Source organism: Theropithecus gelada, chromosome 12, assembly GCF_003255815.1.
Source record: "Theropithecus gelada isolate Dixy chromosome 12, Tgel_1.0, whole genome shotgun sequence".
In the NCBI taxonomy this organism is placed as follows: Eukaryota; Metazoa; Chordata; class Mammalia; order Primates; family Cercopithecidae; genus Theropithecus; species Theropithecus gelada.
In genome coordinates this window covers 88,366,724-88,385,886 of record NC_037680.1, presented here as the reverse complement: position 1 = coordinate 88,385,886, position 19,163 = coordinate 88,366,724, and the positions used below count along the sequence as shown (strand labels likewise).

Sequence of the window (19,163 nt, the reverse complement as noted above, 5' to 3'; positions counted from 1 at the left end):
ACCCACTCTCACAACCAAAACCTGCCCACACATGCTTTCCATAATTTTGGACAGTCACTCAAAATATGAACTTATAACACTGTATATTATTGAGTTTGAATTATATCTACTAAAATGGTCCAGAAAAAAATTCAGGCGTAACACTGATAGGAACTCAGTTACATGTTATTCTGTCAATAGGAAATCTTAAAAGCTTTGTTAAAAAACAAGAGTTCACATGGTTATGTTGGCATCACAACACATATTAGTTGCTTGGCACTGTATACAAATTTATCTGCTAAGCATAAAAAGTGATGCATTGGGACCTGAAAGTTACTCTCCAGATCTTAAAAATATATTTGGAAAGATGAGATCTATGAAATGACAGGGAACTTTAACATAAGTTTAAAATAAATATATCAGATAATTCATGCCATAGAATTCTAGTGGAGGAAGGAATCTCTTCCAGCTGTGTGTAGTCTAAATCCTCACCAGAATGAAACCTAAATTAAGCCAGATGAAAATATAGTCTAAATCTCAGGAATGTTGTTAAAGTTTTCAAGGTATCAGGGAGTGCCTTAGAAAAGGACAAACTCCAGACTTACTTTAGATGGTCTTTTCTCTCTTTCTCTCTGTTTTTTCCTTATCCCCTCTCTCTATTTCTCTATACACCACCCCGCGCCCCCCCCACACAAAAGTTGTTTTGTTTGTTTGTTTAAATTAGAACCTTCAGAAAGCATGTTCAATTTAAGCATAAATATTTGAATGGCCCTTGATTTTGGTTATAATTCACATCATTAGACTCTTTATTTACATATATTCTCCATTAGACCACTGTTTTTAAAATTGCAGGTTGTAGAGCATTAGTATGTAAGCCATGAAATTATTTTACTAAAGTTACCAGCATTTCAAAATCATTAAAAATGATATTTTCAAATAAAGTAGAAAATAGATAATTTTATGTTGCTAGGAGGAGTATTGATTGATAAAATTTCTGTTAAACTTATGTATGTGTTGTGTGTGTATACTGGGTCTTAATATAAAATGTAATTTCTATGATGTGTCATGGTCATTCGATTTTAATGCAGGGACAAGTTTTTAAAGAAGAACCAGTAGTGAATGTTGAATGAATGAATAATTATTTTACTTTTTAGAAAACAAAATTTGTAATATATTTTTATATGTTGCAATTAAAAATACTCTGCTATTTTACAATGAAGATGCAATGATTTATTGGCCAAAAATAAGTTTCTCAGTCCCCTAACTCTGAGTCTTGTTTCTACAGCTTGTGATGGCATTGGCACAGGATCATTGATGTCAGCTCAGACTGTGGATTCCAGTAACATTGACAAATTCATAAACTGTACCAAGATCAATGGGAATTTGATCTTTCTAGTCACTGGTATTCACGGGTCAGTATTACATTTTTGTGCAAGCTATTTTACAAAGTGTAGAGGAAACTGAAGAGATTCTTTAGCTTTGTTTATTTGATTCTTCTGGAACCTGAAGAGTTTCACCTTTCATTAATGCTCCTCAAAACAAAAGCAAGGGCCTGATTTCACCAGTAATGGCAGTATAATATAGTATAATGACATTATAGTATAATGAAAGTATAATGACATTCCAAAATACCAGTTTTGGAATGTGCTCAAATTTTAGTTTGGTGACTATTTAAGGTTGAAAATATAAATTTGTATTTAAACTAAATTATGTTTTAGGATATTCTCTTCAAATCCACAGTTTTCAGCAAGATTGACTTATTTTTAGATATGTTTAGAGGAAAATTCATTCAAACTTCTAACTGATTCGTGAGAAAACATGAATTAATATCCTTTAAAATGTCTCACATAAAACTAATCAGTAAGTTGAAATTCCCCTGAGCTTCTTCCAGAAATTCTTTGTCCTGATGTATTATTTTTGTCCTTTTTTCCTTAAGTTGGGAAGTTAGCACCACTGTGAGAGATGCTGCTAAATGAGTTCCATTTTGGTAATAAAAATTGTAACGTGATTTATCTGGGCTCCTTCATTACAGAATCCCCTGCTGGTTTTAACTGGAAAACAAACGTGTTTGCATTCTTTGAATGTCAGTATTTTAACATTGTATGTTATCTGTTTGTCTATATTACTACTTAATCCCTAAATATTAGCGCTGCAGGCTACAGATAAAGAATATCTCTCATACGTTTCAATTCAAAATCTTACTCTGAACATATATCAGATCATTTCTAAAAGCAAACTAATTTAACATAATATGAATAAATATGTCCAAATGGGAATGGCAAGAACAATAGAACAAAGTGTTTCTTTTCATTCAAATCAATTATTTGCATTATTGCTAAATATTTGTTTATTTTAATAGGTAGCTTTTAATACGGTCCCATGTTAGATAGCATAATAGTATGTGTGTAGCTGCCACCTCATAATTGTTGTATCTGTCTTAAGAAATGTTTTTTGTTTTTTTGTTTTTTTACTTACGTTTTAAAATGTATAGACTTGGTAATTCTCAGCCCATATTCCTACATGGCAACAATTTGTTGGAACTGGGTAGCCATATTAATCAGTTATCACGCTGTTAATAAAGACACATCTGAGACTGGGTAATTTACAAAGAAAAAAGAGGTTCGGTGGACTCACAGTCCCACATGGCTGGGGAGGCCTCACAATCATGATGGAAGGCAAAGGAGGAGAAATGCATGTCATACATGGTGGCAGGCAAGAGACGGTTTGCGTAGGGGAGCTCCCCTGTAGAAAACCATCAGATCTCATGAGACTTATTCACTATCATGAGAACAGCATGGGAAAGACCCACCCCCATGATTCAGTTACATCCCACTGGGTCCCTCCCACAACATGTGGGAATTGTAGGAGCTACAATTCAATGTGATATTTTGATGAGGACACAGGCAAAGCATATCAGTAGCACTAGTCATTTTGAGATGGGACACACTTAATCAACTTTACCATAGTCCGCACTGGCCTTCCGAATCCATTTACATTGCTGTCTTACCCTCCTTGCCCCATTGCGTAGGAGACCTGGTACAATATTTAGGTGCTTCTTCATAATTTAATGCATCTATGACATTTAATAAAGCAATATACCCACAATTTGACTATGTTTAAAACCAAATATCACATGAATGTAAGATTACATTATGCTGATAATGTCTTCTGAGAAATAAGAAGATAGAGCCACTTTGACTCACATTGCCTACTTTTACCTGGAAATAATAAATGAATTAGCCTCAAGCCTTTCACTGTGGGGAATGATTTGAAATCATATTCACATGAACTGCTTTAGACAAGTGGTTTTTATCCTTATCGGGCCCAACATTCCACTTTTATATATTAAAAAATTGCCACTTTTCAATTCTGAAATAAAATTTATAGATAATGTAACCTAAATATATATATATATATTTAATTATTATAATTCTTTAGTTGTAATTTTAAAAAAATACAAAAAAAGTAAGGTACAATAAAATAAGTATTGTTAGGGGAATGCCCAGTTTCCAATTATATAAAAGTTTGAATTTATGAAAAATGAGATTAGAAGACATTTTTGTGTAAGAAGTACCAGGAAATAAAAAGCAGAGGAACAACTGACCACTGGAAGAGAAAACCACTAGCCAGACACATTGTTATATGACAAAAGAAAGAGGGAAATGACTTTCATTGAAATTGGAGTAAATTGCTTCTCGACTTTTTGGCTAAGATCAAGTGAAATTGGAGCAACACGACTAGGCAATTATACCTGGCCAGAGTATAACCAAGCATGAAGTTTGCACATATGAGGTCCTAAATGTCTAGTAGGACATTTTAAGGTTGTATAAAATATGATGCAATCCTTGGATTTAAGAGACAATTAACAACCTTGTGATAACCCCTGTAAACTACAGGATCCACCAGTCTCTGTTACAACTGAAGCAGCTCTACAGAGGTGCCAACTTCCTGTTAGTGGGGTGATGCTGCCCCCAGTGAGAAATACTGCCAGAATTCTGTGGCAGTAGAAAGATTGCAGACCACCAAAAGTGACCTGCTAAGGCTAAAATTCTTAAAGATAAAACATGGGTAGGAAGGTTTCAAAAATATTTTATTTAGTGAGGTTCAGATTATTTTAGTCTTGGTTCATCATAGAACATAATTATTAAAACTCTAGATCTCTACTAGTTATAAAATGACTATATATATATATATAATATGTAGCCATATATATATATTCACCTCTGGCCCAGAGTGGAGGAATGTTTAATAAATAAATGTAATAAAAAATGGAAACAGGTAGTCCAATGAATAAAAATGCATCAGGCAATAAGGAGCGTGCATTTCCAAGTTTATTGGAAGAATACTACGTTAGACTAACCCTGACTTCTAAGGAGAAAAATATTGCTCATTCATCCAGGTGAAAAATTACTTATGGAAAATCAACTTACATGGATTAGAAGTAGAAAAGTAAACCAAGTTTGTCTCAAGCATAAACTTAGAAAATGCGAGTTGGAATTTCTTCTTGGACAACTGGATCCAGAGCAGATTGGAATGTGATTTGTATCTCCACCATGGAGGGTTTGCGTTGAGTTGGGTGGCTTTCTCTCACGTCAAACACTAGGTTTCCTCCAATAAAAAAACTTGATAAATGGATTAACAATAAATACCTATTTCGTATGATTATTGTGGTGATTAAAAACAAAAGTTGTTTTGAATTGCTCAGCGCAGTGCCTGGCATATTGTAAAACCTTAACAAATGGCATCAAATAGAAGGTTGGAAGTGTGGGGAAAGAGGGAAAGATAGTGAGAGAGAGAGAGAGAAGGATGAGAACAGAGAGAAATGAAAAGCAATAAAAAACAAAACAAGGAGAAGAAGACAGTGCAAAAGAAAAATCGCAGTGCCTATGTCTCGTTTATAGCACAGCATGTTGTGCAACAAATATTAATTTTATAGACTTGATTATAGTCTTATATAGACTTTTGGAAACCAAATAAAGGCAAAATTTTCCTTATGATGAGTCATGGTTCTTAGTTTAGATGATTATTTGTCCTTGATGATAGCACTTATACCTGGAATATTTAAAATTATAATTATAATTGGGTCTCAAGCATAATTTATAAGGTATTTTCCAGGACAAACATATAAATGAATTATGATGTATTCTTTATTCTCACTGTCATGCCAGCATGAAACATATATTCTGAAGCCTTTCTCTTTCATCTGAGGAAAGTATGGCTATAGAGTTAATTCAGTAGACTTAGACATGTTATATATGTGTAGATACAAGTATGGTCATGAATGTAATTTGTGTGTGTGTATGTTTGTGTGTGTAAGCACAGAGATATTTTAAAGGTGAACAATACAGAGTATTATAAGCAGAAAACTTGCAATGAATTAAAGAAATGTTTTACCTCACTTAATTTCCATTACCCGCAGTATTTTACTAACTAGCTCTTAATAAGATCGTATGGTTTAATTAAAATAGCTGAGATGTTTTTAACTAATAAAATGCAAAAATAACAATTTAATGAGGTTGTTATGCTTTTTAAAAATAAGTTGCTCCATAAAAGATATTTACTGGCAATTTATCAATTAAAATTTTAATATATAATTGGGCTCAAGAAAGTTAATTGGCAAGTTTAGTTTACAGTACAATAGTACCATTGCCAGAAATAGTAGTAGGTACTCATTTTCTTATTTAGGACAGGAACTGCAGGAAAGCGTAGTGCTTAGGGTTATCATTAGGAAAACTTTTCCTTCATGTTTTGTTACGTTTTACACTGTTGATGGGCATGTGCTTAGAGTAACAAAATACTCACCAAATAAGCATGTTCATGCTGTGTCACAATGAGACACTGGCAAGAAAGGGTTTACATGGTAGACTGCAATGGTGATAGACAATGGAAAAGAAATAATAAGCTTGATGATAAAACAAAGTGATTTCAGTGGAAATGAAAATATGTTTCTCTGTCTTTCTCCTGAGCTTTATTTTGGATCACCAAACACAATGACACGATAGACATAACGTTCTTTTGCATGGCTCTGAATTTAGTTTGGAAAGTTAATTGTTTTAAAGTACTATGTATTTCGAGTGGCTACAGGATGCAACTCCCAAGACATACTTTGAAGTCAGTGAGTGGAATTCTGTCAAATTATTTTACAAGAGTCCTGAATCTCTAAAATTAACTGTATAAAATATCTGTGGTCCATTGGGCTTCATGTTAACATTCCGGAATTCATTTCATTCCCGGTAACATAGAAGTGTTCTCAGTAAAGGTTTGGACTGACCCCGTTATTGTGTGCTTGCCCTGAATTTTGAGTCTTTCTCAATAAAGCCAGAATATTTGATTATATGACCTGAGCTGTTCTATACACTGCTTTTCATCAAAGAACAAATGTTGAAAGCTCATTCTTGTACTGCAGAGCTGATATTTCCTCTGTATACAAAATTCTTTGCACATTAAAAAGTGAAGGCAAGAGTTTTCCTACATGATACACTTCATATTTGGCTTCATATTCATCAAAAGCATAGTTATTTGTTCCATATATCTTTGCTTGTAAATAGAGAAAGTTTGCTAGAACGTTTAATTGAGACTTTAAGCTTTTGTGAGATATTAATATGACATTGAGAAAATTTTAATCAATAGTTTATGTGTGAATTATAGGGAAACACATTTTTAGTGTTTCTCCAACCTCAGCAATATCCAGTATTTGAGCCTAGTATAAAGTACCCCATGTTAAACTAGCAGTACATTGTATTGATTGCACTTCTTAGTTTGAAACAGTAATTTAATCAAGCAAAATTTTTTTAAAGATGTGGAATGGTTTGCAGTAGAGAAGAATATGCTGATGAACCAAGTTCAGAAAGCCAGTACAAGGTGGTTCCAGAGATCAAGTTGCTGGAACTGATACTCTTTTCAAGACTTGAATGCTGGCATGAATAAATGCCAATGGATTCAGACACAAATCCCCAGGATATAAGCCATATGCCTATCTGTTTGTCAGGCGATTATGGAGCATGTTGATTGATAGCCCTATTAAGGCTACTTAGAGTGGATCACTAGTGGTTATTCACCATACCGAAAAGGAATGTTCTCAGAGACCGGTAAAAGAAGAGATATCTACAGTAAGAATAAAATTTGTTTGACTGCTACAGGTAGATACATACTTCTAAAAAAGCCTAAGATCACTGTTCTTAGAAGTTTTGAACTATCTTGAAGAAGCAGCCAATGGATAAAATTTAATCTCTCTGTAAATGATATATGTTAATATGAGGTGTCTACCTAGGATAGCACGAAATGTCTTTTAATGTAATAAAATTTTAAAACTTACTGTGGATTTCTTAAAAATAAAAAAGAAAACTGGAAGTCTTACTTGAATTCATATACATGGAAGTGAATAGTTCCTGTGTTATACACGTGAATATGAATAAGCTAGATAGGAACAAGATGGTTCTAAGTAATCTGTATGAAGAGATACTTTTGGACAATGTCATAAATATTATGAAAATTCACGAGTAGATAAATGTAGAGCTACAGAAGAAAAAAATGTCGATTTTATCTGTGCTTGTTTCTATCCTTCTTATGAATTCCAGGTACTATTAGCAATGTATACTTCTTTGAGGAGCAGAAATACCAGTTGTTCTCACTATAATATAATTTATTTCTAGACTGTATATATTCTCCCAAATCAATAATAAACTTTTAAAACAAAGCAATGTAAAGTGGTTCATACATGAACTTGCTATCTTTGAGAATTTCATCAGAATAGTTCAATCTGAATAATCTTATAGATCTAGAATAGGCTTTGATGAAAATCTCATATTTTGTGACATCAAAAATGTCCACAAAACACCTATTATTCCTCCTCCACATCTAGCACAGATTAATTTAGACAAGCATTGATAACGCCCCTATTGCTAATTAAAATTAAATTAGAATAAAATAACTACTGTCACATTTCTCATATTTTCACTCCTTTATTAAAATTTAAATTTGGCTATGTTTCTTCTTGATTTTCTAGGGACCCTTACAATGCAATTGAAGCCATAGACCCAGAGAAACTGAATGTCTTTCGGACAGTCAGAGAGATAACAGGTAATTTTTTAAACTGCAACTGTTGTGCTATGAACAACGTAATTTAAAAAAAAAAAAATTACATAAGATTGGCTGGGCACAGTGGCTCACGCCTGTAATCCCAGCACTTTGAGAAGTCAAGGCGGGTGGATCACGAGATCAGGAGATTGAGACCATCCTGGCCAACATGGTGAAACCCTGCCTCTACTAAAAATACAAAAATTAGCTGGGTGTGGTGGTGCGTGCCTGTAATCCCAGCCACTCAGGAGGCTGAGGCAGGAGAATTGCTTGAACCCAGGAGGTGGAGATTGCAGTGAGCCAAGATCACGCCGCTGCACTCCACCCTGGCAATAGAGTGAGACTCCATCACAAAATAACAACAAAAAAGAAAACAAAACAGAAAAAGTTACATAAGTTTGGAATCAGCAACTAATTTTCAAAGCAGATTTTAGTTTGTAAAAACTCGTATTATTTTTAAAGATGGTATTAGCTTTTATGCATATTTTGAAAGCCCATGGAATTACAAAATGAGTATCTTTGAAAGTCTGACATTACAACTCTTGCAAGTGTCAACTGATCTTTGAACCCATGTTTTTCTGTTTACTTCTTCAAAAGAAGTACTCTTGAACATGGATAACATGTAGCATTTATTTAGCACATATATATTAAGCCTGTAATGTGTTCAACATTGTCTTAGTGGGTAATATGGGGCCCATAGATATGAATCAGACATGGACTTACCGTAAAATAATGCAAAATCTAATGAGAAAGGTTAGATATGTATATAAATGTCTTAGAATATAAGGGTGACACTGATATCGTAAGTATACAGATGAAGAGGTAAAAGATTTCAGAGAAATTGAAACTATATTTTTCTCTTTATCTAGTTAGACTACATTCTTGTATTTATAAGAATAAATCAAATTGAGTCATTGAAACCTTTCAACATATACAGTTTTACTGGGTAAGAGACTCAATCTTGGAAGAATACATACGTAATAGAGTGCTTCAAAAATAGAAATGTTCACTACCCCTTTCTCACTTCCCACGTTTCAACATGTTTTCACCATATTTCAAGAAAAATCAGCACTAATACTAAGACAATGATATTCTGATTTATTTTTACTACTCTTCACTTGTAGGTTTCCTGAACATACAGTCATGGCCGCCAAACATGACTGATTTCAGTGTTTTTTCTAACCTAGTGACCATTGGTGGAAGAGTACTCTATAGGTAAGTGGATATGTTTAAAGTTGCAGGTCTCACAGATTTCAAGAGGAGCATCGTCTGGGCATTAAGTCAAAACCATCACTTTTATTGATTTACTGATTCTGGGGAAATCATGCTTCCATCCTTATTTCCAAAGATAAGCTCATTGAAAATACCTCCGATGATGGCATGAAGTATTACAGAATACATAGTTTGATTTTTTCAATTGTCTGTCACTCAAAGTAATATTAGTATTTTGCAAGTATGGGGTGCAAGATATGAACAATTAATGAAACTTTCTTTTTTATCAGATATTATCATAATTAAAAGATAAGAGTTGTGTGACTTGGTAATGGCTTGGGTGTATAGGATACAAATGCTGTTGTGCCAGGAGATTCTGTTCTTGTCTCTGGTGCTATAATTTGAACTACACATCACAGGGCTGATGTTTTAGGAACAGGTCCGCCATTCTACATGTTCTGCTGGTTAATAAATGGACAAGAAAATTCAGGTTTAGAAGGACATTGATAAAATTATAATGTCAATAATTTAAATTCACATTATAAGAGTAAATAACAGGTTTCTTCAATGTCATCTGTATGACGTTCTTATTTATGAGCAATTAAAAGTCAATTTACATAAGAATTTTTAAAATTTGTTTACTTAAGTTCAAAATATCTCCAAAATTAATATCATCATTGATTTTATAATAATGTTTTATAAAAAGTACATTGAATTTCACTATTAAAATTTAAAAGTTATATTTATAAGAGGTTTTAAAAATGTAAAGGAAAAAGGAGCTTAATAAGAAAGGATAGTCAAGAGATACAATCTATTAAAGTGCTATATGTAAACAACTTTTACTATCCATTGAATAAATATTATAAGCCTATCGAGACATTGTGCTAACATTGTCTAACAACTCAAGATAGTTATGTTGGGGACAAAATTTGAGAGAAAGAGCTGCATCTTGGTCTTTATCATTGAGCATACACACACACACACACACACACACACATTCTGACAACCATGGAAAATAAATCTAAATATTAACAGCAAAGAATATTTAAAACTAAAAATAAAAGTGGAAAGCATTGATCTCCAAAATGTAAAATAATATTCATTAACTGATTAAAATATGGGAAGCATGTTTATGCTTTAGAGAATGGAAAAGTAAATAAGTAAAAAAAGAAAATAAGTAAAAAAGTAAATAATTACAATAATGTGGATTATATTAAAATAAAAGTAGTTTCCTTGATTTTTCAATCGTCTGTCACTCAAAGTAATATTAGTATTTTCCAAGCATGGAGTGCATGATGTGAGCAATTCTAAACAGGGTAGTTGTTATTTAACTTTTAGAGACCTTTTCCCCAGATACCCAAGGCATCTGAGTTTGTTTTCTTTTTCTAATTTTAGTTTAGTTTTATTCTTTACTTTTTACCGTCTCCTAACCTTACTTACGCATGCCTCAATTATTACAGTTCTGGTGTCTGAGGTATTAAAGTAAAGCTAAATACCTATAATCATTTTCTGAAATTATTTAGACATACTCTGAAGGTATGTCTATATGTCTAAATCTATTACATAAAAAGGAATTAATGTCTTACTTTGAGTAGATGAACGATTGTTTTATAAACACTTCTTTAGTGTTAATACAGGATTTCATCATTGAACAATGTAAAGTTAAGGCTTGGGGGCTTGGGGTGGGAAGATAGTGAGCAGATATTTCAGTGGTAAATATATACACAGAAATAGAGATACACTGCCAATATGCATAACTGTAAGCAATGGAAATTTTACTTTGGGAGGTCAAATTATTACTTTAAAAACTGTATATAGCATGTAAAAACAAATATCATTCAAAACACAGAGTTACTGATTCAGTCTCTATTTATACTCCATTAACATTCTTTTAAAAATAAAATGTGACAGCCTTATTTTACTCCAGAATGTGTCTCATGGTTCCATTTTCTCCCTTCCCCCTCCTTAGTGGCCTCTCCTTGCTTATCCTCAAGCAACAGGGCATCACCTCTCTACAGTTCCAGTCCCTGAAGGAAATCAGCGCAGGAAACATCTATATTACTGACAACAGCAACTTGTGTTATTATCATACCATTAACTGGACAACACTCTTCAGCACAATCAACCAAAGAATAGTAATCCGGGACAATAGAAAAGCTGAAAACTGTAGTAAGTACATTACTCGGACATTTAAAACATAGAAACTTAATTTTTTTCCCATTCTTCTTTGGACCAAAAAATTAAAAATAACATCAGGTCAGAATTGTTGCTTTGTTATCCCAACCCTTAAAAAGGAAGGTAGTTATTACAATTGCAAATATGATATGAAATAATCAGAATAAGTGACTTTCTACAACATATGGCATATTTATTTGCAAGATGTCTTACCTAATCTTAAGAACGCTCCTGTGGAGATTTGAATTCAGTATGTCTAAATGGAACCTGGGTATTTAAATCATTGGCATCCCAGGTAATTTCAAGGATCCAGTCAATGTGTGGAGATCCACCCTATTGAATTCTCTGTTTGTTGTTTGATTTCAGTGAGTTTCATAACAGAATAACAGAGTTTTGCCATTTAGAGGTGGTAAGAAAAATGAAGTTGTATTTTTCTAACATGTGTAAAAACTACTATTCAAGAAGTACATTGTTCAAGATGTTTTGTTGTTCAGAAAGAAAGTTTACTTTATTAATGCATTTATGTAGACATGTATTTATCATTTTTTCATCTGTTTTGCTACTTATTGATTCATTTAATAATTTCTCATTTACTCTGAAGCAAATAATGCTTTTGTAGGCACATGACTATGCCATTCCTATATAATGCACTGATATTCCAATGATTTATACTTAATTCTTCCCTGTTTTTCTACTGAATACTACTCTTTCCTACATCCTATGAGTGCCACTATTATGAGTACAATCATCAGACTTATTATGGTAAATACTGAATAAAAAGACTCCGAACTCAAATGATCTGTTTGCAAATGAATATTCTTGTTGTGGGCACAAAATCAATCCGTTCTAAATGGCAGAACCTTAGAAAATTCTGCTCTCAGAGTATTTTCTTACTTCTTTGATCTCTCCATTAAAACAATCATAAGGGTATACATGAATAATGATTGAGTTTGTGTGTGTGTATGTGTGTGTGTGTGTGTGAATAAATAGAAGACTTTTTTAAAAGTTATAAACTCTTAAGAGGCCAACATAATTTGTTTATTGAGTTTTCAGTGAATTAATTGATTTATTAAGATCTCATCTTGTTCCAGAAATAATTTAAGACAGCTCAGTCTACTAATCTTCATAAAATATAATTTATGATTAATTCTCTTATATTTTAGCTCTTTTCAATCCTTAAAAATATTTCTAAATGAAGGAGATCTGTCCCAATATGAGATTCCTGCTAAGAGTGAACTTAAGTTCTTACTCATTCTTCTGTTCCACATAGAATCACGAAATATAAAATCTAATTGTGTATCAAAATATGCATGTTATATTGAATGATATTCATTATTTCATTTGGCCTATGTTATTTCCTTGGTTTTACACATTACTGATTTCTAAAAGAAAATTTGCTTTGCTTTTTCCCTAATGCTTAAGCTTATCCCACATCACAATATGTGTGTGTATATGCCCCAAAGTAGATGTTTCATGGCAATAAGATAGAATCTTCTTCAATACCAATTGATGAATGTTTCCCTAAATCAGGGTTATACTCTTGTTTCCTTCGACATCCTTAAAAAAATTAGTACCACTATCTTTCAAAAATTTAACTATGAATTCAAAATAATGTAAAGAAATATATAAAAGAATCAGAAAAAAAACATTCTTCCTCTTTGATGCACTTAATCAGTTTACAAATCCTACAAAAATTCATATTTCATATATCTTTCTATACTTGAAAAGCAAATGGGAAGAAGAAAATGCAAAAAATAAATGTAGGGAAACAAGATGAGAAAAAGGGATATTTCAGTAAATTATATAATGTTATTTTACACCTCTTTAAAACTTCTGAACATTTCAAATGACCAAAAGGGAGTGAATAATAATAATAATGATAATAACTAAAATATAAAATGCGTTTAAACTTTCAGTGTTATGCTTCTTGGATTGAGGTTAACTACTTTTCAGACCATAGACATATTTTTTTTTTGTTCTGTGCACAAGAATTGACTTTGCAGTTTGGGGAAAAAAATGAAGCAGTTAGGAGAAACATAGTTTTGTGGTTCTATAGTATCAAGCATATCATTTTTCATTTTTAACATATTAGAATAAATGTATTTTGCATGGAATTCATTTATCAAAATTTGGACTTCAGACTCACAGCACACTGGATCCATAAAAATTCCATATGCCTCCATTTTCAGAAATATAATTACCCTGTAAACCTGACCTCAGAGATGCTGCTGATGTTTACGATCCCCAGTACTATTTGTAAATGGGAATGTCTAAATGCTTGCTTCATTTTAAATGCACTGTAAATGTTTCCTTTTTGGATATTCCATCTTGGTATATCATACACACACAAGATGTACATGAGCATACACATATGTTCACTACAACACCTAAACATATATGCATATACAGAGTGGATGTCTGTATGCAGCTCCATATACAACACACATGCATATACACACACCTAGTAAACATATCCATGCATACACACCCTTACATGCCCACTTACATTTACACACAGTTACCGTGAAATACTCTGATCTAAATGTAAGAGTTGGCTTATGAACTTAATGAAAAGGCAGTCCTTCATTTGTAATGGTGTTTTTTGGAGTTCAGCATGATTTAAAACAGTAATGACAATATAAAAAAAGGTTAACTCATCTATAAAGGCTAACAGTGGCTAAAGCAATCTTACTCTTTTAAGTCAAAAATTTCAAAGCTGATTTGAAGAGATTGAGATTGAGGGAAACTCTGGGACATGAAAAGCTAGAATATTTTGGACCTCTGTCATTTATGTGGTTATAATAGTAACCAAATTGCAGTGTTAGGTGGAAGAAGTTTTAGAGTAGATTTATAAAAGCATTTGAAGTTTCTTAAAATATTTAAGCATAAATTTTTAATACTGAAATATAAACAGTGTAGAGATAAATATTACACCAGCCCTTCAGAATCCAAGTTATATTTGAGCTTATATATCTCAAGTCTCAAGTCTTTAAAATATTTGTACAGATACTGTTAAACTCAACATGAAATTAAATTCATTATTGATTTTCAAAATAAAAATATTTTTTTTCCAATTATAATAGTACCTTTTTCATTGTTCAAAATAAAACCAACAAAAAATATATAAAAATATTTTTAAAACTACATTATATATAATTCTTGGTGAATATATTTTTCATATATATAGATAAGGATAGTGAAATATATATTTTCATATATAAATGGGATCATACCATTTCTATTTAAATACCATTCAGTCATCTATGTCTTATACTTAATATAGTATAAGCATTAGTATAAGCATCTCACATTCAATAGATAGAGCTCTTCCTTATTCTTTTTTTTTTTGAGATGGAGTCTCACTCTTGTTGCCCAGGCTGGAGTGCAATGGCACGATCTTGGCCCACCACAACCTTTGCCTCCCGGGTTCAAGCGATTCTCCTGCCTCAGCCTCCTGAGTAACTGAGATTACAGGCATGCAACACCATACCTGGCTAATTTTGTATTTTAGTTTCTTCATGTTGGTTAGGCTGGTCTCGAACTCCTGACCTCAGCTGGTCCACCCACCTTGGCCTCCCAAAGTGCTGGGATTACAGGCGTAAGCCACCATGCCTGGCCTTCCTCATTCGTTTTTAAAGCTATTTATACAAGTATTCTGGACCAGTACCATATTAATTGTATTTTAAATTATTTTCCATTTTTATATTATCACTGCTGCCATGATGTATATCTAGTTTATGAAACATTTTGTACTGTACAATTATTTCCTGTGGCTAAAACCTTAGATATAGAATTTCTCTGTAAATGAGGCTACATAAAAATTTTCTCACTAATTTCTCTGTCATCTTCCAAAAATACTAAATCAATTAACCTTGTTGCAAACACTGTGTGATAGTAATATTTTCCACTACTCTTTAAATCACTAGATATTATCTATGGTTTCAAATTTCAGTGATCTAAAGGAAGAAAAGAAGTATTTTATATTTACATGATTAATTCATCTTTTTTTATGTTGTAAATTGCTTTATATGTGAACTTTGTTCATTTTTAATTCGGGAGTTGTTCTTTTTCTCCTAAATTTGAAAGAACTATTTACAAATTAAATTTATTAAATTTTGTTCCTTAAATGTGTTGGGAATAAGTTCCTCTCTTACTGGTAATTTGAATAATTTGTCTTTTGATAATCCAATGTTTATCAAACCATATTTTTATATAGTTAAGTGGTTAGATTGTTCTTTTCCTTTTTAATTGTTTGATCTTGTATTTTTAGATAATTCTTTTCATCTAGTACTTTAAAAACAATATTGAAATTTTTAACACATCTTGACGTTTTGGCATAGCGTTTTTAAAAAATTCCTGATTGTGATGTGGATCCAAAATAATTTATTAAACAACCCATCTCTCCTTATTGACTTTAGCTAATCAGCTAACAAATCAGCTAAAAGGTGCCAGACTCTATCTCTCAACCTAGGTATATTGTTTAATTTAGTTATTACAACCACCCTGTAAAGTAGAATCATCTGCATTTGCAGATGAGTATACATTTATTAAGACAGTTAAATAATATTTCCAGTTTTGGCGCTACTAAAATCCTATTAAGGACTTCAACCCAATGCCTGTCTGACTTCGAAGTCTAGGCCCTTAATTTCACCGTGATTCCTCTCAAAATAAAGAAAATGTTGGCTGGGCGTGGTGGCTCATGCCTGTAATCCCAGCACTTTGGGAGGCAGAGGTGGGCAGATCACCTGAGGTCAGGAGTTCGAGACCAGCCTGGCCAATATGGTGAAACCCCATCTCTGCTAAAAATACAAAAATTAGCCAGGTGTGGTGATGCACACCTGTAATCCCACCTACTCGGGAGGCTGAGGCAGGAGAATCACTTGAATCCAGGAGGTGGAGGTTATGGTGAGCCAAGATCACACCATTGCACTTCAGCCTGGGCAGCAAAGTGAGGAAAGAAAGAAAGAGAGAAAAGAAAGAGAGAGGAAGGAAGGAGGGAAGGAAGGAAGGAAGGAAGGAAGGAAGGAAGGAAGGAAGGAAGGAAGGAAGGAAGGAAGGAAGGAAGGAAGGAAGGAAGGAAGGAAGGAAGGAAGGGAGGGAGGGAGGGAGGGAGGAAGGAAAGAAGGGAGGGAGGGAGAGAGGGAGGGAAGGAAGAAAAGGAAGAAAAGGAAGAAAAGGAAGGAAGGAAGGAAGGAGAAAGAAAGAGAGAGAAAGAAAGAAACAAAGAAAGAAAGAGCAAGAGAGAGCTATACATGTGTTAGCTATTATTACTACTACTAAAAATTTTATGTTTCTATTAAAAATAGTTTATATATTAGACATTCACATATACATATATTATATAATGTGAAGATACAATATTTAATTTTACTTTACAAAAAGTGCCTTCTTGAACATAAAAAAGGAAAGATAAATATCAAGAGCTTTCTTTTTACGCAGAAGAAAAATTTACTTTATTAAAGTGATTAATTAAAAATTTGCAAGATCAACCATTGGGAGATATGGAAGGAATAAGATTAGTTATTATGTTATTAACAGGAGGCTAGACATTGAAGAATTTAGAAATGATCTCAAAATCATAAGCAGATAAAAAGTATATGTTTGAGAATTCCTTGAAATGTATTTATTTTTCTTTTTCTCTTCTAAATTAAAACATTTTACAATTGGCTTTATGATAAGCAAGAGACTTTCTAAAATTCAAAAAAATATCAAGTTTAAATTAATGGCTCAGGGCAAAAATATTTGGTGATGGGGAATATATATATTTTTGGCACCAATAAGCTAAAAAGGATACACATTTTTATATTTATTTGTGGTTTTTATGTTTCTGAAATTTGACAGTAGAAAAATCCACCCCATTTTACATGAATCTAGAAAAAGGTAATTTTAGAGCTATAGTTAATTTCTAATAACTAAACTCTCTGGATGACAACGTCATCCAATTTTATAATGAGTCACTGCATGTCCAGAATTGAAGCAGGTCAAAGCGTTAATAAGTAGGGAATAGAAGGCACCTCACACAGTGAAGAATAAAACAGTGTTTGCTTAATATATTGTTTTATTTGTTTTTCTCCCATAACTGGGATAAAAACAGCAAAATACAGAAGCAAGCATTTTACTTACTATAACATCATAAGAAATGTTAGATATCTATAAAATAAACAGACTTTATATTGTCGTCATTTCTAATATGTTGTATATTACAGAAAATGAATTTTGATTACAAATTAAGATTTACCTTATTTTAAGAAAATATTACTAAGGTAAGGCAGATTTTCTTACTTTCTCCTGCTCCCATACTTTCACCTTTAATTTGTGCACTCCTAACCCATCCCATGCTATCTTGAGTAAATGTGCGTTTACAAACAAAATGCAGCCTACCAAGTCAGAGGAACCATTCTTTTGGCATGGTAGCCTGGGAAATTAATGAACTCTGTGACACATTTCATTAAACCATAGCTTGGTATGAAACATAAAGTGTGTAACTTTGAATATAGTGAAATCACTATTCTTCTGAGTAATCAGAAAATAGAAAATCTTAATTACACTTCTAAGATTTTTCCTTTCAAAATTACTAGACTAGTACATCAATACACTGTTCTTTGTAAAAAAAAAAAAAAAAAAAAACCATTCAAGTAAGATTTTGTTATTGTATTTGAAACAGCACACTAATTACTAACAATGCTACAAAATGTTCTCTATATTCTTATCAAAAGGATAATAAGCAGTTGCTCTTGCCAATTAGGTACAGAAATGATATCCCTTCTATTTTGTAATCTAGAAATTCTGAGAGAATGATCTCTCAACAATAAAAGCCAGGATTACTGCAGACTCCAGTTTTTATTACAAACGGTGGGTGATATTTTAACTTGACTTGCCTCTTCATCAATGGTTGCAAAATTTTAAAGTAAAACTTATAATCATTAAAAATGCAAAAGCTAGGCTTCAGTTCTCCAGAGATTCTTATTTAGACACTATTGTGAGTTGTATTGTATCCCCTCCAAAAGATGCTCAAGTCTTGACCCCTGGTATCTACGAATGTGACTATATTTGGAAATAGGGTATTTGCACATGTAGTTAAAAGGAAAGTTAAGATAAGCTTATACTGGAGCAGGGTAGGTCCTTCATCAAATGACTAGTGTACCTATAAGAAGAAGAGAAGAGACACACAGATGGATACACACAAATGAGAACACCATGTGAAGATATACACCTACTCAGAGGAAAGACAGCTGTGTGACAGCAGAAGCGACTATTGGAGTGATATAGCAGCGAGCCCAGAACACCAAGGATTGCTGGCAACTGCCAGAAGCTACGGGAGGGCCATAGAACATTCTCCATCGGAGGCCCCAAGAAGAAACTAGCCTGTGAACACTTGGATTTTGGACTTCTGACGTCTAGAACTGTGAGAGAATAAATTTCTGTTGTTTTAAGAAGCCTAGTTCATGGCAGTTTGTTACAGTATTTCTATGAAACTAACACAGACAATGTGATGGGAAACCTGGGATTCTGCATTTTTAATACAAGGCAGATCATTCTGAGACAGGTGCCTGTGGAAAATCCTTGGGAAACTCTACTCTGTCACACCCCATATTATTCCCCCATCGTTCTATAGTCAAAAATATATTCAAGAACACGTGATCCTAACAATTCATTTTTTCTTCTGAAGTTGTGTTCCCTTGTAGGAAAATTCATAATTGAATAGCTTAAAACCAGATATT

At 32.8% G+C, this 19,163-nt stretch overlaps 1 protein-coding gene across 4 annotated transcripts in view; it reads left to right on the top strand.

Moving 5' to 3' along the window:
* ERBB4 (erb-b2 receptor tyrosine kinase 4) overlaps positions 1–19,163 on the top strand; it is a 1,181,951-nt gene that overhangs the window by 846,177 nt on the left and 316,611 nt on the right. For all 4 annotated transcript variants that reach the window (XM_025405288.1, XM_025405286.1, XM_025405289.1 and 1 more), the window contains exons 9-12: positions 1,265–1,391; positions 7,985–8,058; positions 9,180–9,270; positions 11,237–11,436. In XM_025405288.1, coding sequence (XP_025261073.1) covers positions 1,265–1,391; positions 7,985–8,058; positions 9,180–9,270; positions 11,237–11,436 — 492 coding nt within the window. The remainder of the gene's footprint in view (positions 1–1,264; positions 1,392–7,984; positions 8,059–9,179; positions 9,271–11,236; positions 11,437–19,163) is intronic.